The sequence below is a fragment of the Hyla sarda genome, chromosome 10, assembly GCF_029499605.1.
Source record: "Hyla sarda isolate aHylSar1 chromosome 10, aHylSar1.hap1, whole genome shotgun sequence".
Classification (NCBI taxonomy): Eukaryota; Metazoa; Chordata; class Amphibia; order Anura; family Hylidae; genus Hyla; species Hyla sarda.
The window spans coordinates 4,697,952-4,721,421 of record NC_079198.1 but is presented as its reverse complement, the minus strand read 5'-3'; the positions used below and the strand labels follow the sequence as shown (position 1 = coordinate 4,721,421).

Sequence of the window (23,470 nt, the reverse complement as noted above, 5' to 3'; positions counted from 1 at the left end):
GATGGCTCCTCTGCTGCTGGTCGGGGAATTCTTGCTGATGTGATGGTTTTCTGTCTGTAGTGCTGTATGGTGATGGCTCCTCTGCTGCTGGTCGGGGAATTCTTGCTGATGTGATGGTTTTCTGTCTGTAGTGCTGTATGGTGATGGCTCCTCTGCTGCTGGTCGGGGACTTCTTGCTGATGTGGTGGTTTTCTGTCTGTAGTGCTGTATGGTGACTGCTCCTCTGCAGCTGGTCAGGGAATTCTTGCTGATGTGGTTTTCTGTCTGTAGTGCTGTATGGGGATGGCTCCTCTGGTCGGGGGCTTCTTGCTGATGTGGTGGTTTTCTGTCTGTAGTGCTGTATGGTGATGGCTCCTCTGCTGCTGGTCGGGGAATTGTTGCTGATTTGGTGGTTTTCTGTCTGTAGTGCTGTATGGTGACTGCTCCTCTGATGCTGGTCGGGGAATTCTTGCTGATGTGATGGTTTTCTGTCTGTAGTGCTGTATGGTGACGGCTCGTCTGCTGGTCGGGGGCTTCTTGCTGATGATGTGGTTTTCTGTCTGTAGTGCTGTATGGTGATGGCTCCTCTGCTGCTGGTCGGGGAATTCTTGCTGATGGGTGGGATACCGTCTGTAGTGCTGTATGGTGATGGCTCCTCTGATGCTGGTCGGGGGCTTCTTGCTGATGTGATGGTTTTCTGTCTGTAGTGCTGTATGGTGACCGCTCCTCTGCTGCTGGTCGGGGAATTCTTGCTGATTGGTTTTCTGTCTGTAGTGCTGTATGGTGACTGCTCCTCTGCTGCTGGTCGGGGAATTCCTGCTGATGTGATGGGTTTTCTGTCTGTAGTGCTGTATGGTGATGGCTCCTCTGATGCTGGTCGGGGGCTTCTTGCTGATGTGGTGGTTTTCTGTCTGTAGTGCTGTATGGTGATGGCTCCTCTGCTGCTGGTCGGGGAATTGTTGCTGATTTGGTGGTTTTCTGTCTGTAGTGCTGTATGGTGACTGCTCCTCTGATGCTGGTCGGGGAATTCTTGCTGATGTGATGGTTTTCTGTCTGTAGTGCTGTATGGTGACTGCTCCTCTGATGCTGGTCGGGGAATTCTTGCTGATGTGATGGTTTTCTGTCTGTAGTGCTGTATGGTGACGGCTCGTCTGCTGGTCGGGGGCTTCTTGCTGATGTGGTGGTTTTCTGTCTGTAGTGCTGTATGGTGATGGCTCCTCTGCTGCTGGTCGGGGAATTCTTGCTGATGTGGTGGTTTTCTGTCTGTAGTGCTGTATGGTGACTGCTCCTCTGATGCTGGTCGGGGGCTTCTTGCTGATGATGTGGTTTTCTGTCTATAGTGCTGTATGGTGATGGCTCCTCTGCTGCTGGTCGGGTAATTCTTGCTGATGGGTGGGATACCGTCTGTCGCTGTGCTGTCTGGTTACTATGTCACACTTACCGGCTGCCTTTAGGAATTATCTCTACTTTCTTCCTTAACTACGACGTCTCGTCGTTGACTCCGCACACAACAAGCTCTTATCTCTAGAAGTACTGACTCTTCTGTTCTCTGAGTCCTGTGCGCTGCTGATAACTTACAAATAGAGTTTTCAATTTCCTTCAGAAAGCCGCGCTCCAGGGTACGAGGCGGCGGTGATTTCAGGTCATTAAAACCTTCAGTGCAGTATGGACTGCATTAAAGGGGTTCTCCGGCATTACACCTTTCACCTTTTTTTTCCCAAATTATGTCCAATCCGGACTGCACACAACTCTCTGCGATCCACTTCCTGGTGCCGGGGCTTAATATGTCACAACCAATCATTGGCCGGGTCAGGACTAAAGAAATACTGAGAATTGGGCAATATGCACTTCTGTCCCTAGGGGCGCTGCAGGGAACAGGTTTCAGTTCAGTTTGGTTGTAGCCGTGCTCCATCTTGTTGGTATTACAGGAGACAGGAGTCTATCTTCACAGGTCGGCCTTAAAGGGGTACTCCGGTCCAAATACATCTTATCCCCTATCCATAGACATGCATTGAGGGGGCGGGGTGTGACGTCACACGGGGGCGGAGGCATGACATCATGATACTCCGGCCCCGTGGTCGTCACGCTGCACACTCGAAGCCTCCAGTGCAGCGGATAGCTCGCAAAGGTGGGTGCTGAATGAAAGATTGCGGGCCCCCTCCCCCCCCCCCCGATGAGTCATCTTATTCCCTTTCCTTTGGATAGGCGATAAGATGTATTAGGGCCAGAGTACCCCTTTAATTGACAGATAACGTTCTCTGTATCACAGATTACGCTGCCCCCACCCCATTACAGATAATGTTCTCCCCGTATTACAGATAATGTTCTCTCCCCCATTACAGATAATGTTCTCCCCGTATTACAGATAATGTTCTCCCCCCATTACAGATAATGTTCTCCCCTAATGTTCTCCCCGTATTACAGATAATTCTCTCCCCCATTACAGATAATGTTCTCCCTCCATTACAGATAATGTTCTCTCCCCCATTACAGATAATGTTCTCCCCGTATTACAGATAATGTTCTCCCCCCATTACAGATAATGTTCTCCCCTAATGTTCTCCCCGTATTACAGGTAATGTTCTCCCTCCATTACAGATAATGTTCTCTCCCTCCATTACAGATAATGTTCTCCCCCCCATTACAGATAATTCTCTCCCTGCATTACAGATAATGTTCTCTCCCCATTACAGATAATGTTCTCTCCCCATTACAGATAATGTTCTCTCCCTCCATTACAGATAATGTTCTCCCCCCCATTACAGATAATGTTCTCTCCCTCCATTACAGATAATGTTCTCCCTCCATTACAGATAATGTTCTCTCCCCATTACAGATAATGTTCTCCCCTCCCCCATTACAGATAATGTTCTCCCTCCATTACAGATAATGTTCTCTCCCTCCATTACAGATAATGTTCTCTCCCTCCATTACAGATAATGTTCTCCCCCATTACAGATAATGTTCTCCCCCCATTACAGATAATGTTCTCCCCCCATTACAGATAATGTACTCCCCCCCCCCCCCATTACAGATAATGTTCTCTCCCCCATTACAGATTTTTTTTGTTTTTTTGAGAGAAAAAAGTCTGATTCCGCATTACTTTTTTAATATACCTTGTGTTTCCAATTTCTTAACCACATTAATATCTCTGCTTGCTGTCAATGGACGAGAATCATAGTTACCAGTTTATAACAGTGCATCCAGTGTGGACCGTCCTCTGGTACCATGTACCTGCCACGATACATTGCAGCAAATGATCAGGACTGAGATTTGCGCTACCGCTGCTTTGGCTCACAGGGTTGCATCACCGATACATTGTAACAAACCTACAGTTGTGGGAAACCAGATGTCAGATATTGCTGAAGGTTTTCAGCTCGGCTCGGCTGACTCTGATCTGTCCTGATCCTTCTCTTCACTAACACCAGTAGGAGGCCCCATATGATAGACGCCGGCATTACGGAGGGTCCGCTTCAGCATCAGATCAGGGGGACGCCCTGTACTGGTCATCTGTATTGGTCACCAGGCACAACAAAACACATAGCGCTGTGCCTGGTGACCAATACAGATGACCAGGAGGCTCTAGCCCAGTGTTTCCCAACCAGGGTTCCTCCAGCTGTTTCAAAACTACAATTCCCAGCATGCCCGGACAGCCGAAGGCTGTCCAGGCATGCTGGGAGTTGTAGTTTTGAAACAGCTGGAGGCACCCTGGTTGGATAACACTGCCAGGAGGCTGTACCCAGTGCTTCCCAACATGCTGGGAGTTGTAGTTTTGCAACAGCTGGAGGCTCCCTGGTTGCATAACACTGCCAGGAGGCTGTTCCCAGTGCTTCCCAACATGCTGGGAGTTGTAGTTTTGCAACAGCTGGAGGCTCCCTGGTTGCATAACACTGCCAGGGGGCTGGAGCCCAGTGTTTCCCAACATGCTGGAAGCTGTAGTTTTGCAACAGCTGGAGGCACCCTGGTTTGATAACGCTGCCATAGAGGTTTTCTCCACAAGAGGTTTTTTCCTCTTCTGTGTGGTGAAGGATGACTTTTTGCACCATTTGCTCTCTGGGCATGCTGGGAGTTGTAGTTGTACAACAGCTGGAGGCACCCTGGTTGGAGAACACTGCTGTTGCCGGTGTGGCTGCTGGGTGGGTGCGGGGCTCCTTTTTTTGCAGTCTCATGGTATAAATAAAGGGGATGTGTAAGGGCTCGTGTGGCTGCAGTCAGAGATTCTCATCCTGTTCAGTCATCGCATCGTTTATGTCCTGGGATCCGTTCCTGACTCTATGACATTCTCCTTACAGCCCAGACCGTCGCAGCTTCACCAAAGATGTGGCAGAAGCCAAAAGACGAGAGTGCGGACACCGAGGAGGTTGTGCCACCAAATGCTGAGGTGAGTGGAGGAAACTAATACTCTCATCATCCTCATGTGCCTGGGGATAGCAGAACGTTCTGTCCTCACTGATCACATGACCGTCTGGGCATGAAGCTGGGACATGTGGTCAGTGTATATCATATACCGGAGCGCGGAGAATGACCTCTAGGTATCATGGTGTCTGTGCTGCAGGAGCAGAGGGAGACGGCAGAGAAGGTGGAGGAGGAGGAGGATGGCGGTGTCAGCGCAGAGGCGGAGCACCCGTACCTTAATGCTAAGCTGCTGGAGGAGAACGGCGAAACGGAACCGCTGCGCAACGGGGCAGACAGCATCTCCGAAGGTGAAGGAGGAGAAACGACCAGTCCAGAGGAAGGATACGTGTATACAGCAGGTATATACATCAGAAGCACATATATCTGAACAGTAATGTTATGTATGTACACAGTGACCTCACCAGCAGAATAGTGAGTACAGCTCTGGTGTATATTACAGGATATAACTCAGGATCAGTACAGGCTAAGTAATGTAATGTATGTACACAGTGACCTCACCAGCAGAATAGTGAGTACAGCTCTGGGGTATAATACAGGATATAACTCAGGATCAGTACAGGATAAGTAATGTAATGTATGTACACAGTGACCTCACCAGCAGAATAGTGAGTACAGCTCTGGAGTATAATACAGGATATAACTCAGGATCAGTACAGGATAAGTAATGTAATGTATGTACACAGTGACCTCACCAGCAGAATAGTGAGAACAGCTCTGGAGTATAATACAGGATATAACTCAGGATCAGTACAGGATAAGTAATGTAATGTATGTACACAGTGACCTCACCAGCAGAATAGTGAATACAGCTCTGGGGTATAATACAGGATATAACTCAGGATCAGTACAGGATAAGTAATGTAATGTATATACACAGTGACCTCACCAGCAGAATAGTGAGTGCAGCTCTGGAGTATAATACAGGATATAACTCAGGATCAGTACAGGATAAGTAATGTAATGTATATACACAGTGACCTCACCAGCAGAATAGTGAGTGCAGCTCTGGAGTATAATACAGGATATAACTCAGGATCAGTGCAGGATAAGTAATGTAATGTATGTACACAGTGACCTCACCAGCAGAATAGTGAGTGCAGCTCTGGAGTATAATACAGGATATAACTCAGGATCAGTACAGGATCAGTAATGTAATGTATGTACACAGTGACCTCACCAGCAGAATAGTGAGTGCAGCTCTGGAGTATAATACAGGATATAACTCAGGATCAGTACAGGATAAGTAATGTAATGTATGTACACAGTGACCTCACCAGCAGAATAGTGAGTGCAGCTCTGGAGTATATAATACTGGATGTGAACCCTTTTAGTCTTGTAGGTTTGTGCGGTGTTGTTATATGTTGTGATATTTATTGTCCTCTTACTGTACTTGTTGTTAATCCTATAGGATCAGGATCAGCGGAGTCGCCCTCCCAGGAATCCTCTGCGGATGTTCCGGCACCTCCAGCCTCTAATGTGCAGAGTGATGGAAAGCGTCAGTACGATCGGGATTTCCTCCTGGGGTTCCAGTTTATGCCGGCATGTGTACAGAAGCCCGAAGGATTGCCCCCCATCAGCGATGTGGTCCTGGACAAAGTAAGAGAGGGAGATGTCTCTGTGCAGTCTCTTGTGTTAGCGGGTGTCTCTGTGCGGTCTCTTGTGTTAGCGGGTGTCTCTGTGCGGTCTCTTGTGTTAGCGGGTGTCTCTGTGCGGTCTCTTGTTAGCGGGTGTCTCTGTGCAGTCTCTTGTTAGCGGGTGTCTCTGTGCAGTCTCTTGTGTTAGCGGGGGTCTCTGTGCAGTCTCTTGTGTTAGCGGGCATCTCTGTGCAGTCTCTTGTGTTAGCGGGCGTCTCTGTGCAGTCTCTTGTGTTAGCGGGCGTCTCTGTGCAGTCTCTTGTGTTAGCGGGTGTCTCTGTGCGGTCTCTTGTGTTAGCGGGTGTCTCTGTGCAGTCTCTTGTTAGCGGGGGTCTCTGTGCAGTCTCTTGTGTTAGCGGGGGTCTCTGTGCAGTCTCTTGTGTTAGCGGGGGTCTCTGTGCAGTCTCTTGTGTTAGCGGGCGTCTCTGTGCAGTCTCTTGTGTTAGCGGGCGTCTCTGTGCAGTCTCTTGTGTTAGCGGGCGTCTCTGTGCAGTCTCTTGTGTTAGCGGACGTCTGTGCAGTCTCTTGTGTTAGCGGGCGTCTCTGTGCAGTCTCTGTGCAGTATCTTGTGTTAGCGGGCGTCTCTGCAGTCTCTTGTGTTAGCGGACGTCTCTGTGCAGTCTCTTGTGTTAGCGGACGTCTCTGTGCAGTCTCTTGTGTTAGCGGGCGTCTGTGCAGTCTCTTGTGTTAGCGGGCGTCTCTGTGCAGTCTCTTGTGTTAGCGGGCGTCTCTGTGCAGTCTCTTGTGTTAGCGGGCGTCTCTGTGCAGTCTCTTGTGTTAGCGGGCGTCTCTGTGCAGTCTCTTGTGTTAGCGGGCGTCTCTGTGCAGTCTCTTGTGTTAGCGGGCGTCTCTGTGCAGTCTCTTGTGTTAGCGGGCGTCTCTGTGCAGTCTCTTGTGTTAGCGGGCGTCTCTGTGCAGTCTCTTGTGTTAGCGGGCGTCTCTGTGCAGTCTCTTGTGTTAGCGGGGGTCTCTGTGCAGTCTCTTGTGTTAGCGGGCGTCTCTGTGCGGTCTCTTGTGTTAGCGGGCGTCTCTGTGCGGTCTCTTGTGTTAGCGGGGGTCTCTGTGCGGTCTCTTGTGTTAGCGGGTGTCTCTGTGCGGTCTCTTGTGTTAGCGGGCGTCTCTGTGCAGTCTCTGTGCAGTCTCTTGTGTTAGCGGGCGTCTCTGTGCAGTCTCTTGTGTTAGCGGGCGTCTCTGTGCAGTCTCTTGTGTTAGCGGGCGTCTCTGTGCAGTCTCTTGTGTTAGCGGGCGTCTCTGTGCAGTCTCTTGTGTTAGCGGGCGTCTCTGTGCAGTCTCTTGTGTTAGCGGGCGTCTCTGTGCAGTCTCTTGTGTTAGCGGGCGTCTCTGTGCAGTCTCTTGTGTTAGCGGGCGTCTCTGTGCAGTCTCTTGTGTTAGCGGGCGTCTCTGTGCAGTCTCTTGTGTTAGCGGGCGTCTCTGTGCAGTCTCTTGTGTTAGCGGGCGTCTCTGTGCAGTCTCTTGTGTTAGCGGGCGTCTCTGTGCAGTCTCTTGTGTTAGCGGGCGTCTCTGTGCAGTCTCTTGTGTTAGCGGGCGTCTCTGTGCAGTCTCTTGTGTTAGCGGGCGTCTCTGTGCAGTCTCTTGTGTTAGCGGGCGTCTCTGTGCAGTCTCTTGTGTTAGCGGGCGTCTCTGTGCAGTCTCTTGTGTTAGCGGGCGTCTCTGTGCAGTCTCTTGTGTTAGCGGGCGTCTCTGTGCAGTCTCTTGTGTTAGCGGGCGTCTCTGCAGTCTCTTGTGTTAGCGGACGTCTCTGTGCAGTCTCTTGTGTTAGCGGACGTCTCTGTGCAGTCTCTTGTGTTAGCGGGCGTCTGTGCAGTCTCTTGTGTTAGCGGGCGTCTGTGCAGTCTCTTGTGTTAGCGGGCGTCTCTGTGCAGTCTCTTGTGTTAGCGGGCGTCTCTGTGCAGTCTCTTGTGTTAGCGGGCGTCTCTGTGCAGTCTCTTGTGTTAGCGGGCGTCTCTGTGCAGTCTCTTGTGTTAGCGGGCGTCTCTGTGCAGTCTCTTGTGTTAGCGGGCGTCTCTGTGCAGTCTCTTGTGTTAGCGGGCGTCTCTGTGCAGTCTCTTGTGTTAGCGGGGGTCTCTGTGCAGTCTCTTGTGTTAGCGGGCGTCTCTGTGCGGTCTCTTGTGTTAGCGGGCGTCTCTGTGCGGTCTCTTGTGTTAGCGGGGGTCTCTGTGCGGTCTCTTGTGTTAGCGGGTGTCTCTGTGCGGTCTCTTGTGTTAGCGGGCGTCTCTGTGCAGTCTCTTGTGTTAGCGGGCGTCTCTGTGCAGTCTCTTGTGTTAGCGGGCGTCTCTGTGCAGTCTCTTGTGTTAGCGGGCGTCTCTGTGCAGTCTCTGTGCAGTATCTTGTGTTAGCGGGCGTCTCTGTGCAGTCTCTTGTGTTAGCTGGCGTCTCTGTGCGGTCTCTTGTGTTAGCGGGCGTCTCTGCGCGGTCTCTTGTGTTAGCGGGGGTCTCTGCGCGGTCTCTTGTGTTAGCGGGTGTCTCTGTGCAGTCTCTTGTGTTAGCGGGTGTCTCTGTGCAGTCTCTTGTGTTAGCAGGCGTCTCTGTGCAGTCTCTTGTGTTAGCGGGCGTCTCTGTGCAGTCTCTTGTGTTAGCGGGCGTCTCTGTGCGGTCTCTTGTGTTAGCGGGCGTCTCTGTGCAGTCTCTTGTGTTAGCGGGGGTCTCTGTGCAGTCTCTTGTGTAAGCGGGTGTCTCTGTGCAGTCTCTTGTTAGCGGGCGTCTCTGTGCAGTCTCTTGTGTTAGCGGGCGTCTCTGTGCAGTCTCTTGTGTTAGCGGGGGTCTCTGTGCAGTCTCTTGTGTAAGCGGGTGTCTCTGTGCAGTCTCTTGTTAGCGGGCGTCTCTGTGCAGTCTCTTGTGTTAGCGGGGGTCTCTGTGCAGTCTCTTGTGTAAGCGGGTGTCTCTGTGCAGTCTCTTGTTAGCGGGCGTCTCTGTGCAGTCTCTTGTGTTAGCGGGTGTCTCTGTGCAGTCTCTTGTGTTAGCGGGTGTCTCTGTGCAGTCTCTTGTGTTAGCGGGTGTCTCTGTGCAGTCTCTTGTGTTAGCGGGCGTCTCTGTGCAGTCTCTTGTGTTAGCGGGGGTCTCTGTGCAGTCTCTTGTGTTAGGAGGAGGTCTCAGTGCATGAACATTGGTAGATAACTGCTCATGAGCCTCTTATTGTGGAGACGATGGGTGTAGTAGTTTGAGGCGTTTTACCCTGAGTGGATTGGCAGGGATTCTCGTCGCCGGCAGGGATTCTTATCGTTTCGTATTTTTCGTTAATAGATCAATCAGCCAAAGCTCCCAATGAGGACCCTGGACCCTCGCATGCTGCAGAAGGGACCAGACTTCACTCCGGCCTATGCAGACTTTGGCCGGTTATCCCCCGGAGGTCGCGGAGTACCTGTAAGTACTTGTGCCGTGTGGTCACTAGTGGGAGCGTTCCGAGGGGTCCGATCTGTGTCACTGCCGTTCTGCTTTGTCCTTTCAGTTGCTGAATATTGGGGGTCCCAGACGTTCTCAGACAGGGCAGAGGCGAGAGCCCCGAAAAATAATCATGAACATTTCTGTGACTGAAGACGTCCACCTGAAGAAAGCCGAGAATGCGTGGAAGCCCAACGTCAAAAGGGACTCCCAGCCGGAGGACCCGGAGAGCATCAGGACACAGGTAAGTGTGCACAGTGGGGCCGCCATGACCTATGACCCCGGATCACGGACCGTCTCCTCTTCTTTCAGGCTCTTTTCCGGAAGGTTCGGAGCATCTTGAACAAATTGACACCTCAGATGTTTAACCAGTTAATGAAGCAGGTGATGGATCTGACGGTGGACACGGACGAGCGACTAAAAGGGGTGATAGACCTGGTGTTTGAGAAGGCCATAGATGAACCCAGCTTTTCCGTGGCCTATGCCAACATGTGCCGATGCCTCGCCACGGTGAGAATATTAGCGGCGGCGCACAGTGTAACGTATGGTGCCGTGACCGAGGTTTATAAACCTGAGGTGGTGACAAAGCGTTGTCCGGCTATACAGCTAATGCAGTGATCCTGGGCCGGAACCACAGCGCCTATCCCGTTCACACAGCTGAAGGTTTGTTACAGTGTATCAGCAAGTTCATGTGTTGTCTATGGATAAGCTGCAGACGCACTTCTCTGGCGCCTTATCTGTCAGAATGAAAGGGTCGGGTGGCATTGGCTTTATACCAGTGTTTCTGCATCAGTGTGCCACCAGCTGTTGCAAAACTACAACTCCCAGCATGCCCGGACAGCCGTTGGCTGTCCGGGCATGCTGGGAGTTGTAGTTTTGCAACAGCTGGAGGCACACTGAGGTGGAAAGACTGCCTTAAACCCTCTGGTTCGACCCATTTCAGTATAGGGTGTATGGGCGCACCCTCAGCTGTGTGAACATGACAAGGTTACCATGGAATCTCAGCCTTTAGATGTAAACCACAAATGTTTCTATTCACTGACAGCAGTAATGGTAACGCAACAGGGGGGATGTCCTATATTCTTGGCAGTTCTGAAACGTAATTGGGTCCATAATGTTCGCCGGAGCTGGTGTGTTGACCGGTAAGTGCAGGATGTTCTCTATAGTCTGGCAGCCGTATAAATCGGGTCCAGACACCATTTCAGAACCATCATGGTTGGATGTTCCCTTATCGAAAAGTAGTGGTCAGCAGGGCAGGAGGTGAAGCATTGTGTTACCTGGTGTCTGACAGGTGATATCTGGACGGGCGCCTGTGGTGTCTGGAGGACGGGGGCCTGTGGGGTCTGGAGGACGGGTGCCCGCCTGTTGTGTCTGGAGGACGGGGGCCTGTGGGGTCTGGAGGACGGGGGCCTGTGGGGTCTGGAGGACGGGGGCCTGTGGGGTCTGGAGGACGGGGGCCTGTGGTGTCTGGAGGACGGGGGCCTGTGGGGTCTGGAGGACGGGGGCCTGTGGGGTCTGGAGGACGGGGGCCTGTGGGGTCTGGAGGACGGGGGCCTGTGGGGTCTGGAGGACGGGGGCCTGTGGGGTCTGGAGGACGGGGGCCTGTGGCGTCTGGAGGACGGGGGCCTGTGGCGTCTGGAGGACGGGGGCCTGTGGGGTCTGGAGGACGGGGGCCTGTGGGGTCTGGAGGACGGGGGCCTGTGGGGTCTGGAGGACGGGGGCCTGTGGGGTCTGGAGGACGGGGGCCTGTGGGGTCTGGAGGACGGGGGCCTGTGGGGTCTGGAGGACGGGGGCCTGTGGGGTCTGGAGGACGGGGGCCTGTGGGGTCTGGAGGACGGGGGCCTGTGGGGTCTGGAGGACGGGGGCCTGTGGGGTCTGGAGGACGGGGGCCTGTGGGGTCTGGAGGACGGGGGCCTGTGGGGTCTGGAGGACGGGGGCCTGTGGGGTCTGGAGGACGGGGGCCTGTGGGGTCTGGAGGACGGGGGCCTGTGGGGTCTGGAGGACGGGGGCCTGTGGTGTCTGGAGGACTGGGGCCTGTGGTGTCTGGAGGACGGGGGCCTGTGGGGTCTGGAGGACGGGGGCCTGTGGGGTCTGGAGGACGGGGGCCTGTGGGGTCTGGAGGACGGGGGCCTGTGGCGTCTGGAGGACGGGGGCCTGTGGCGTCTGGAGGACGGGGGCCTGTGGCGTCTGGAGGACGGGGGCCTGTGGCGTCTGGAGGACGGGGGCCTGTGGCGTCTGGAGGACGGGGGCCCGCCTGTGGGGTCTGGAGGACGGGGGCCCGCCTGTGGGGTCTGGAGGACGGGGGCCCGCCTGTGGGGTCTGGAGGACGGGGGCCCGTGGTGTCTGGAGGACGGGGGCCCGTGGGGTCTGGAGGACGGGCACCTATGAGTATTTTCCCTGATTTATTTGATGTTACCACAATCCTCTCCGTTTCTTTTACAGTTAAAAGTACCGATGGCCGACAAGCCCGGTAGCACTGTGAACTTCCGCAAGTTACTGCTCAACCGATGTCAGAAGGAGTTCGAGAAGGACAAAGCCGACGACGACGTCTTCGAGAAGAAACAGAAGGACCTGGAATTGGCTACAACCGTAAGATGATCTGTGACCATGAGAGATTACAGGCCCGGGCTGGGGGGGGATATGGGGGACGTGGCCGATGGTCACATGTCGATAGATTAGACCTGATTGTCACCGTAGTTTCCCCACATTAGTTCCTCCATCGTGTTTGTAGATCACTTCTATTAACCTCTTGCCGTAAAACGCCATTTTAAACAGCGCAGGGGTATGAAGCAATTTCAGGAGCTGATCTCACATCCACCTGCCTGGTCCTCTCCGCTATCAGCAGCCACGACACGTGGTTAATGCCGGACATCACTATCCGGCATTAAAGGGGTACTCCGGTGGAAAACTCTTTGGTTTTTAAATTAACTGGTGCCAGAAAGTTAAACAGATCTGTAAATTACTTCTATTAAAAAACCTTAATCCTTCCAGTAATAGCGGCTGTATACTACAGAGAAAGTTCTTTTTCTTTTTGGATTTCTTTTCCGTCTGACCACAGTGCTCTCTGCTGACACCTCTGTCCATGTCAGGAACTGTCCAGAGCATGAGAAAATCCCCATAGCAAACATATTCCGCTTCGGACAGTTCCTGACATGGACAGCAGAGAGCACTGTGGACAGACAGAAAGGAAATCCAAAAAGAAAAGAATTTCCTCTAGTATACAGCAGCTGATAAGTACTAGAATGATTAAGATTTTTTTAAATAAAGTAATTTACAAATCTGTTTAACTTTTTGGCACCAGTTGATTTAAAAAAAGTTTTTTTTACCCGAGTGCCCCTTTTTAACCCTTTAGATGCCATGATCAAAGTTGATCATGGAGTCTAAAAGTGCCAAAATCTGTTCCCGGTTGCTCAGTGGAGCTGATTGGGAAATTGGGATGTCCTGATCAGCTGTAAGGACGGAGGGAAGTCTCTTACCAGCTTCCCTGCCATCTGATCAGTGCCAGCCAGGGCAGGCTGTAGCTATCGAGCACCGATAACACTGATCAATGATATCCTATAGAGCAGCATTGATCAGTGTATGCAGTCTGAAGATTGCATGTAATCCTCCCCTATTGGGACTAAAAACCATAATGAATAAAGTATTTAAAAAAAAAAAAAAAAAAAATTATTATAAACACGAATTAACCCTTTCCCTAACAGTTTGAATCAACCTCCTTTTCCCATTTTTTTAAAAAAAAATTATGTAAACAAAAATAAATATGTAGTATTGCTGCATGCGTAAATGTCCGAACTATTAAAATGTAATGTTAATTTAACCGCACGGTCAATGGCGTAAATGTAAAAAAAAAAATACCAAAGTCAATAATTGCTTTTTATTAATTTTTTTACTGCTATAAAAAACGACCAAAAATATGCGAAGTCTCATCAGAACAAAATTGGTGTCACTAAAAGTTTAAGACCACGGCCCAAAAAAAGAGCCCGCACACATCCCCTTCAACGCAAAAAATAGAAAAGTGTTAGGGGTCAGAAAAAGGAGGATTTTAAACCTACAAATTTTCATACAATGTTTTTTTTTCTGTTTTATTTTACCACTTAAAAAAAAAACTATAAGTTGGATATTGTTCTAAATATATGGACCTACAGAATAGATATAACATGTCATTTGTACCGGAAAGTGCACTGCGTGGAAACGGAAGCCCCCCAAAAATGCTAAATTGCTAAAAAAAAAAAAAAAAAAAAAATTATAATTTCTTCCCCCAAAAATATATATATATATATATATATATATATATATATATATATATATATTTTTTTATTTTGCTGTAAATTTGTTGGTAAAATAAGTGTCATTAGATTGTACAATATGTGGCGCAAAAAACGAGCCCTTATATGGGTCTGTAAGTGGAAAATTGAAAGTGTTTGTGGCTTTTAGAAGACGAAGTGCAAAAATAAAAAATAAAATTAAAAAAACTTGTGTCCAGGGGTACTCCACTGGCCAGTGTTTTGTACTAAATGTTCCAAGCACTGTTTTGGGGCTGCGGGGATCGGCCACTCCCCTTGTGATGTCACGACCATGCCCCCTCAGTGCAAGTCTATGGGAGGGGCGTGATGGCAGTCACGCCCCTCCCATAGACATGCATTGAGGGGGCGTGACAGTGACGCCATGAGGGGCCTGGCCGACCCCCCCGCAGCGCAAAAAAAAACTGCGTTTGGAACATTTAGTCATGAACGCTGGCCAGTGGAGTACCCCTTTAAGGGGTTAAAGTGATTATCCTGGAAAAAAAAATTTATATATCAACTGGCTCCAGAAAGTTAAACAGATCTGTAAATTACTTCTATTAAAAAATCTTAATCCTTTCAGTACTTATGAGCTGATGAAGTTCAGCAACTCAACTCAACTTCAGCAGCTGATAATTATTAGAAGGATTAAGATTTTTTAATAGAAGTAATTTACAAATCTGTTTAACTTTCTGGAGCCAGTTGATATAAAAAAAAAAATGTTTTTTCCTGGAATACTCCTTTTAATATTGTTACAAAATGCCACCAGCCCGGCTCCCTGTATTTTAGTGGCAGCAACTCCGGGGGTCTTTATGTATTGGGGTCTGGATGAGGCCCCTCCCCCTACACCTGACTTTACCGGTGACCGCTCTTTATTTCAGCAGCCGGAGGAGAAGAAGCGTCTACAGGAAGAACTTGAAGAAGCCAGAGACAAGGCCCGACGGAGATCCATAGGGAACATTAAGTTTATCGGGGAACTTTTTAAGCTGAAGATGCTGACGGAGGCGATAATGCACGACTGCGTGGTGAAACTGCTAAAAAACCACGACGAGGAGTCCCTGGAGTGTCTGTGCCGCCTGCTCACCACCATCGGCAAAGATCTGGACTTTGAGAAGGCAAAGGTAGTGACGGAGGCTTGATGTCCGGTATTACCTGCCGGCGGACGCGGCCCGGTGGATCCGCTACCGTAAAGGCCTTTTTACACACTGCTTTGTTATTGTGCGCAGATCTCTGATCAGCGCTTCGTTATTATCGGCCACATGTCACCGAGGGCGAAGTGCAGCCAGTAATGAAGATTTAAATGGCCGCACAGAGGATCCGGCCGACGAACAAGCGTTCACTCCTACAGTACTTATCAGCTGCTGTATAATTCAGAGGAAGTTCATTTCTTTTTTTATTTATTTTCTGTCTGACCACAGTGCTCTCTGCTGACACCTCTGTCCATGTCAGGAACTGTCCAGAGTAGGAGCAATTTTTTTTCTATTCACAATTCCCTTTGGGGTATGGAGACCCCTCCAGGACTAGAACCTTTCACTAGGGTTTCCCCTTAAAAAATAACTTTTATTGTTATCCTTAAAAACCAAATGGCTAGGTGCAAATAATACAAAAAGAGTATTAAAAACACAACCTTAGCTTGGTTTTTGGGTCCCTCTGGACCTCTAATATACTGGAGGACTTATCCTGGTGTTTTTCCATCTACTCATTTCCATAGATCAATTATATAACACTAGAGTCCCTTTTGATGGGGACTTTATCACTTCCTCCTCTATCCAACTTAAAATTTTTATATAGTGGCGCTCCCCCCCCCCCCCCGATGTTTCGCCGGAAGGAACCGGCTTTATCAAGGTGCAGGACACTACCCCCATAGCAAACGTCTCATGCTTTGGACAGTTCCTGACATGGACAGAGGTGTAAGCAGAGAGCACTGTGGTCAGACAGAAAGGAAATTCAAAAAGAAATGAACTTCCTCTGAATTATACAGCAGCTGATAAGTACAGGGAAGGATTAAGATTTGTTAATGGAAATCATTTACAAATCTGTTTAACTTTTAATTTTACCAGCTAAATAAAAAATATTTTTCATCTGAGTACCCCTTTAAACAGACTTGTAAATTGCTTCTATTTAAAAATCTTAATCCTTCCAGTACTTATCAGCTGCTGTATGCTCCACAGGAAGTTGTGTAGTTCTTTTCAGTCTGACCACAGTGCTCTCTGCTGACACCTCAGAAACTGTCCAGAGTAGGAGTTAATGCCCATAGTAAACCTCTCCTGCTCTGGACATTTCCTGACATGGACAGAGGTGTCAGCAGAGAGCACTGTGGTCAGACAGACAAGAACTACACAACTTCCTGTGGAGCATACAGCAGCTGATAAGTACTGGAAGGATTAGGATTTTTAATTAGAAGTAATTTACGAATCTGTTTAGCTTTCTGGCGCCAACTGATTTTAAAAAAAATTGTTTTGCACTGGAGTACCCCTTTAATAAGTGCTGTTGCAGCTTTTATGGCCTTAAAGGGGTACTCCAGTTGGAGAAAAAAAAATGTTTACAGTGTTCTGGCACCAGTTTATTTGAACAGATTTGGAATTAACTTCTATATAACTATCTTAATCCTTCCAGTACTTATATGCTGCTGTATGCTCCAGAGGAAGTTGTGTAGTCCTTTCCAGTCTGACCACAGTGCTCTCTGCTGACACCTTTGTCCGTGTCAGGAACTGTCCAGAGTAGAAGCAAATCCCCATAGCAAACCTCTCCTGCTCTGGACAGTTCCTGACATGGACAGAGGTGTCAGCAGAGAGCACTGTGGTCAGACTGGAAAGGACTACACAACTTCCTGTGGAGCATACAGCAGCTGTTAAGAACTGGAAGGATTAAGATTTTTATATAGAAGTAATTGACAAATCTGTATAACTTTCTGGCAGCCGTTGATTTGAAATAATTAGTTTTTTACCGGAGTACCCCTTTAAAGGAAAGGTCTGCAACAGAGGAATGATGTGTATAAGGGCTGCAAAATGCAGTAATGGACATGCGTAGGGCATAAATTTTACTGTCCAGTTCATGGTTTCCCAACCAGGGTGCCTCCAGCTGTTGCAAAACTACAACTCCCAGCGTGGCCAGGCATGCTGGGAGTTGTAGTTTTGCAACAGCTGGAGGCACTCGGGTTGGGGAAACAATGTATCAGAGGCTCATTTTGTTGCGGCTGCTTGCTCGCTCCCCCATTCTTTACATTACAGCACTGCTCGATTTGTTACCATTGTAACAAGATTGTATTAAGATTATAAAATGCTGATACATTGTAACGAGGCCCCAGCTGTGAGAACTATTGGACCGGGGCAATTATATCTATATCAGCGTTTCCCAACCAGAGTGCCTCCAGCTGTTGCAAAACTACAACTCCCAGCATGCCCAGATGGCCATTGGCTGTCCAAGCATGCTGTGAGTAGTAGTTTTGCAACAGCTGGAGGCACCCTGGTTGAGGAGACACTATCAGAGGCTCATGTTATTGTAGCTGTTGCTCGCTCCCCAATGCTTTAAAAATGAGGAACACTTCTCACATCTGAGGATTTGTTACTGTTGTAGCCAGTCCAGACAATGATACATTGTAACAAACTACCAGAAAAAGAAAGTAAGATTACATAACACTGATACATTGTAACGAGCCCCCAGCTGTGAGAACTATTAGACCAGGCAAGCCTATCTATATCAGCGTTTCAACGAGAGTGCCTCCAGCTATTGCAAAACTACAACTCCCAGCATGCCCGGACAGCCAACGGCTGTCCGGGCATGCTGGGAGTTGTAGTTTTGCAACAGCTGGAGACACCCTGCCCTAGGGTAATTTTCACACATCTATTTTCTGTTACCAGCCATGGCAAGAAGGTAAAGGCTCACTATAGCCAATGGATTTCTGGGCATGCTGGGAGTTGTAGTTTTGCAACAGCTGGAGGCACTCGAGTTGGGGAAACACTGTATCAGAGGCTCATGTTGTTATAGCTACTTGTTCGCTTCCCCATGCTTTACACTACAGCACTGCTTTGCAAAACTACAACTCCCAGCTGAAGGCTGTCCGGGCATGCTGGGAGTTGTAGTTTTGCAACAGCTGGAGGCGCCCTGGTTGAGGAAACTCAGAGACTCATGTTGTTGCAGCTGTTGCCCGCTTCCCAATGCTTTACACTACAGCACTGCTTTGCAAAACTACAACTCCCAACTAAAAGCTGTCTAGACATGCTGGGAGTTGTAGTTTTGCAACAGCTGGAGGCACCTTGGTTGAGAAACCCTGCCCTAGGATAATTTTCACACATCTATTGTTCTCTGTTACCAGCCATGACAAGAAGGTAAAGGCTCACTATAGCCAATGGCTTTCTGGGCATGCTGGGAGTTGTAGTTTTGAAACAGCTGGAGGCACCCTGGTGTGGAACCACTGGTCTAGTTGTGTCTGTGAGTAGTGCCGGGTCTGTAGAGTTTGCTGATCTGTATGATCCGCTTGTTACAGCCTCGTATGGATCAGTACTTCAACCAGATGGAGAAGATTGTGAAGGAGCGGAAGACGTCGTCCCGGATCCGCTTCATGCTGCAGGATGTCATAGACCTGAGGCTGGTACGTGCCGCCGCCGCCATCCTATTTCTACATCAGGCATAGGCAACTGTCGGCACTGCAGACGTTTTGGACTACATCTCCCATGATGCTTTGGTGGTAGTTTGGCTGTAAGAGCATCATGGGAGATGTAGTCCAGAACACCGGCAACGCCAAAGGTTTCCTGTGCCCGTTCTACACGTTCCGCATTGTTTGGTGAAAGCTACACGGGCACCATCTTTTTTTGTTCTTTCTTTGACACAGTGTAACTGGGTGTCGCGCAGAGTGGAGCAGGGCCCCAAAACCATAGAACAGATCCACAAGGAGGCCAAAATAGAAGAGCAGGAGGAGCAGAGGAAAGTGCAGCAACTGATGACCAAAGAGAAGAGGCGGCCAGGTAAGACCCCCGCCCCCAAATATCCGGGACGTCTGGTCATGTGACTGGTCCTTTACCGGAGTCTCTTGTCCTGCTAGGAGTGCAGAGAGTGGAGGAGGGTGGATGGAACATGGTCCAAAGTACCAAGAATAACCGAGTCCTGGACCCAACCAAGTTCCTGAAGATCACCAAGGTAAGATGGCGCTATTCTCCCTGCACCCCGGACGGGGGTCGTAACGTAGAGCGGTGTATAAAGGGGCGCTAACATATGACTTGTTTGTTCAGTCCAGGGGGAATAGGGCGGCAGATATAAGACCTAGAAATGTGTGGAGGTCCACAGGGAGCACGTGAAACAGCAGTATGAATAATTATTTAAAGGGGTACTCCGGATAAGATGTCTGATTGCCGGGGGTCCCGTCGCAGTCTGTCGTGCAGCACCCACCTCCTACTGCATGAAGCGATGATCGTTCAATCTCTGAAGCCTCGCGACCACTGGGCCGGAGTATCCTGATGTCACGACTCCGCCTCCTTGTGTCGTGATGCCCCACCCCATCAATGCAAGTTTCACCCCCTCCCATAGGCTTGCATTGAGGGGGCAAGGCGGAGTCGTGACATCGCGATACTCCGGCCCCGTGGTCGCGAGACTTCAGACATGGAGCAATCATCACTTCGTGCAGCTGAGACAGGTGGGTGCTGCATGAGAGATTGCGGGGGTCCCCAGCGGCAGGACCCTCCCGATCAGACATCTTATCCCCTATCCCGATGTCTAAGGGCCGGAGTACCCCTTTACCTGCTCGGTATTCTGTGTAATTCTCGCACTTGGCCTTACAGCCCACCATCGATGAGAAGATCCAGCTAGTGCCCAAAGCTCAGCTCGGTAGCTGGGGGAAGGGAAGCAGCGGAGGGGCGAAGACCAGCGAGACAGGTAAGTCCTCCTTCACATTGACGTCTGGCTCCGAAAAAGTGATCTTCCTCGGGAATTCCGTCGTAGCAACAGCAGATTAGCGGAGGAAAAAAAATACTGATATCGATACCAGATCCTAGACAGGACCCGGTGGAGCCAGTTGTGTTCCGACCTGTTTTGGGACCGTTCGGCACAAAAAATGACCAACGAACTTAGCAAATCCGCAATGTGAATATTGCTTAAAGGGGTACTCTGGTGAAAACCTTTTTTCTTTTAAATCAACTGGTGGCAGAAAGTTAAACAGATTTGTAAATTACTTCTATTAAAAAATCTTAATCCTTCCAGTACTTATTAGCTGCTGAATGCTACAGTGGAAATTCCTTTCTTTTGGGAACACTGATGACATCACGAGCACAGTGCTCTCTGCTGACATCTCTGCCCATTTTAGCAACCATGCATAGCAGATGTATCCCAAGGGCAGCATGGTGGCTCAGTGGTTAGCACTGCTGCCTTGCAGTGCTGGGGACTTGGGTTCAAATCCCACTAAGGACAACAATAAATAAAGCGTTATTATTATTATAATAACGTCAGCAGAGAGAACTGTGCTCGTGATGTCATCAGAGAGCATTCCAAAAAGAAAAGAATTTCCTCTGTAGTATTCAGCAGCTAATAAGTACAGGAAGGATTAAGATTTTTTAATAGAAGTAATTTACAAATATGTTTGACTTTCTGCCACCAGTTGATTTAAAAGAAAAAAGGTTTTCATCGGAGTACCCCTTTAAGGAGCGGCCACTAAGTCAAGCATTCATTGCCTATAAAAGCCCATTAACAGTACAGAATTTCCAGCCGGAGAACAAACGTGCTGCGGGCGCGCCAAAATCAATCGGTACTATAACCACACAGGCGCGCGCGCGCTCCCCATTGGAAGGCAGTGCAGTCTGCGCAGGATTATGCAGAATGAAGGAACATTGTTTTTTCTTCTGTGGAAATTCTGCCATCGAAATTCTGCATTGTTTGTGGCGCAGCAGAAAACAATGGGGAGCTGCTGCATTGGAATTTCTGTGAGGAATTCTGCTTGGAAATTCCGTAGTGTGAATGGGGCCATAACAGTGAACAGGTCAGGATTTGATCTCTCCTATGGCCCGGTTTGCAGTAATGGTGTCTGGTTTCTGTGACAGAGTCCTTACGTCCCGGGGCCCCCAGTCTGAACCGATTCTCTGCCCTGCAACCGTCAGTATCTTCAGCAATGTCCTCCTCCATCTCGGACCTCGAGAGCCGCAGGATATTAACAAGGTAGGAGCGTGTTATGTGAACTGACACCTAAATAGCGTCCGTACTGACACCTCTGTTTACCGACCCACCAGCCATGGTAACACCGGTCGCGAAAGGAACGACAAGCCCGCACCCCCCTCCTCCGCGGTCACCCGCCCCACCAGCTTCCTGCGAGGCAGCAGCACGAAGGACCTAATAGACCATCCGGAGGAACAACGGCGGGAAACGCCGCACGCGCCGAAAAACCTGCCTGTGTCCACCGAGCAGGAGAAGGCACCGAGCATAGAGCGCAAGCTCAAAGAACCCGGTGAGAAAGTGCCGTATCCTATAGAGTAGTGGTCTCCAACCTTCTGACCTCCAGCTGTTGCAAAACTACAACTCCCAGCATGCCCGGACAGCCAACGGCTGTCCGGGCATGCTGGGAGTTGTAGTTTTGCAACAGCTGGAAGAGCCCTGGTCAAAAAAACACAGCATTGAGCACTGTGGTTTTTCTGTGGGTCAGACTGGTGATCACATGACCCAGTTACAGGAATGAAATTCATAGATGCAACGGCTGTCCGGGCGTGTTGGGAGTTGTAGTTTTGCAACAGCTGGAAGAGCCCTGGTAAAAAAAAACACAGCATTGTGCGCTGTGATTTTTTTGTGGGTCAGACTGGTGATCACATGACCCAGTTACAGGAATTAAATTCATAGATGCAACGGCTGTCTGGGCATGCTGGGAGTTGTGGTTTTGCAACAGCTGGAAGAGCCCTGGTCAAAAAAAACACAGCATTGAGCACTGTGATTTTTCTGTGGGTCAGACTGGTGATCACATGACCCAGTTACAGGAATTAAATGAATTGATGCAACGGCTGTCCGGGCATGCTGGGAGTTGTAGTTTTGCAACAGCTGGAAGAGCCCTGGTAAAAAAAACACAGCATTGAGCACTGTGGTTTTTCTGTGGGTCAGACTGGTGATCACATGACCCAGTTACCGGAATTAAAAGAATTGATGCAACGGCTGTCCGGCAATGCTGGGAGTTGTAGTTTTGCAACAGCTGGAAGAACCCTGATCAAAAGAACACAGCATTGTGCGCTGTGATTTTTCTGTGGGTCAGACTGGTGATCACATGACACAGTTGCAGGAATGAAATTCATAGATGCAACGGCTGTTCGGGCATGCTGGGAGTTGTAGTTTTGCTGCCTCTGGAGTTCCGCAAGTTGGAGACCACTGCTATAGAGTGTCCAGTGACCCCCCCCCCCTCGCCCAGTTTTTTTTTAAATTCACTGACCAATTGCCCATTTGTGTTTCTCTTTAGCCAAGTGTTTGACCCCGGAGTCTGACAAGTCCCCCGTGGCGGAAGAAGAACTGGAAAGAAAATCCAAGGCCATTATAGATGAGTTCCTGCACATCAATGACTATAAGGTCCGACAGCTTCCTGTAGTGGGAAGGAGATGTGACCGCTCAGATCTGACGCCGCTGCTCTTGTGTGTCTCTAGGAGGCCATGCAGTGCGTGGATGAGCTCGCTCTACAGGGGTCGCTTTCCGTCTTTGTTCGGGTGGGCGTAGAGTCTACGCTGGAAAGGAGTCAGATCACCCGGGATCACATGGGACAACTGCTGTATCAGCTGGTGCAGTCTGGGAAGCTCAACAAGCAGGACTTCTTTACTGGGTGAGGCAGGGCTATCCTAGAGTGGGTGGGTGCATATTGTCATTTTATCCCCGATAAGGGTTTCCCAGCCATTGTGTTGCAGAACTACAACTCCCAGCATGCCCAGGCAGCCTTTGGGCATGCTGGCAGTTGTAGTTTTGCAGCCCTGGTTGAGAAACGCTGCTATAAATAATGTTCAGGGTGGGGGCCCATCATGTAGTGTCACATTGCAGGACCCCCCCCCCATATTGACGCTCGTCTTTCTGCAGATTGTCTGAGACGCTTGAGCTGGCTGACGATATGGCGATCGATATTCCGCATATCTGGCTGTACCTGGCGGAGCTGGTAACCCCCATGTTAAAGGACGGGGGGATTTCTTTGAAAGAATTAATCACGTAAGGAGCTTCGGGTTTGAGGTTATTGTCTGTGATTTCTTTGATAATTTTTAATTTTTTTTAGAAGCTTTAGGTCTGGGGTTTCAGCACCATTTGATGATGATTTTTTATTTTTATTTATTATATATATATTTTTTTTTAATAGCCTAAGGGTTGGGGTTTCGGCACCATGTATGAGGATCCCACAACTCCCACAATGCAATGCTGCCTCCTTCATATCAGGATATTTTTAAATTTTTATTTTTTAATACATTTAGACTTGCGTTTCCCAGCCAGTGTGTCTCAGGCTGTTGCAAAACGACAACTTTAAGCGTGCCAAGGTTTGCCATCTGGTAGGGCACAGTTTGGAGATCTGTTAGGGTCTAGATCTCCAAACTGTGGACCTTTTTTTTTTTTTATTTTATTTTATTTTATTTATTTTTTTTAAGCTGTTGCAAAACTACAACTCCCAGCATGCCCGGACAGCCAACGGCTGTCCGGGCATGCTGGGAGTTGAAGTTTTGCAACAGCTGGAGGCACCCTGGTTGGGAAACACTTAGCATCTCCCATAGTGCACCACAGCACTGCATGAAGTCACATGGAAACGTGTGATGCCGCAGCTCTGGACGCGACTGGAGC

The 23,470-nt window shown here is 49.5% G+C and overlaps 1 protein-coding gene across 5 annotated transcripts in view; it reads left to right on the top strand.

The window, feature by feature from the left end:
* Window positions 1-23,470, top strand: part of EIF4G3 (eukaryotic translation initiation factor 4 gamma 3) — a 74,500-nt gene that overhangs the window by 38,695 nt on the left and 12,335 nt on the right. For all 5 annotated transcript variants that reach the window (XM_056543571.1, XM_056543573.1, XM_056543572.1 and 2 more), the window contains 17 exons: window positions 4,272-4,360; window positions 4,535-4,733; window positions 5,804-5,991; window positions 9,291-9,410; window positions 9,496-9,672; window positions 9,741-9,938; window positions 11,871-12,017; window positions 14,590-14,829; window positions 18,195-18,299; window positions 18,540-18,672; window positions 18,750-18,844; window positions 19,483-19,576; window positions 20,734-20,848; window positions 20,920-21,134; window positions 22,125-22,231; window positions 22,306-22,478; window positions 22,727-22,852. In XM_056543571.1, the coding sequence (XP_056399546.1) occupies window positions 4,272-4,360; window positions 4,535-4,733; window positions 5,804-5,991; window positions 9,291-9,410; window positions 9,496-9,672; window positions 9,741-9,938; window positions 11,871-12,017; window positions 14,590-14,829; window positions 18,195-18,299; window positions 18,540-18,672; window positions 18,750-18,844; window positions 19,483-19,576; window positions 20,734-20,848; window positions 20,920-21,134; window positions 22,125-22,231; window positions 22,306-22,478; window positions 22,727-22,852 (2,521 nt within the window). The remainder of the gene's footprint in view (window positions 1-4,271; window positions 4,361-4,534; window positions 4,734-5,803; window positions 5,992-9,290; window positions 9,411-9,495; window positions 9,673-9,740; window positions 9,939-11,870; window positions 12,018-14,589; window positions 14,830-18,194; window positions 18,300-18,539; window positions 18,673-18,749; window positions 18,845-19,482; window positions 19,577-20,733; window positions 20,849-20,919; window positions 21,135-22,124; window positions 22,232-22,305; window positions 22,479-22,726; window positions 22,853-23,470) is intronic.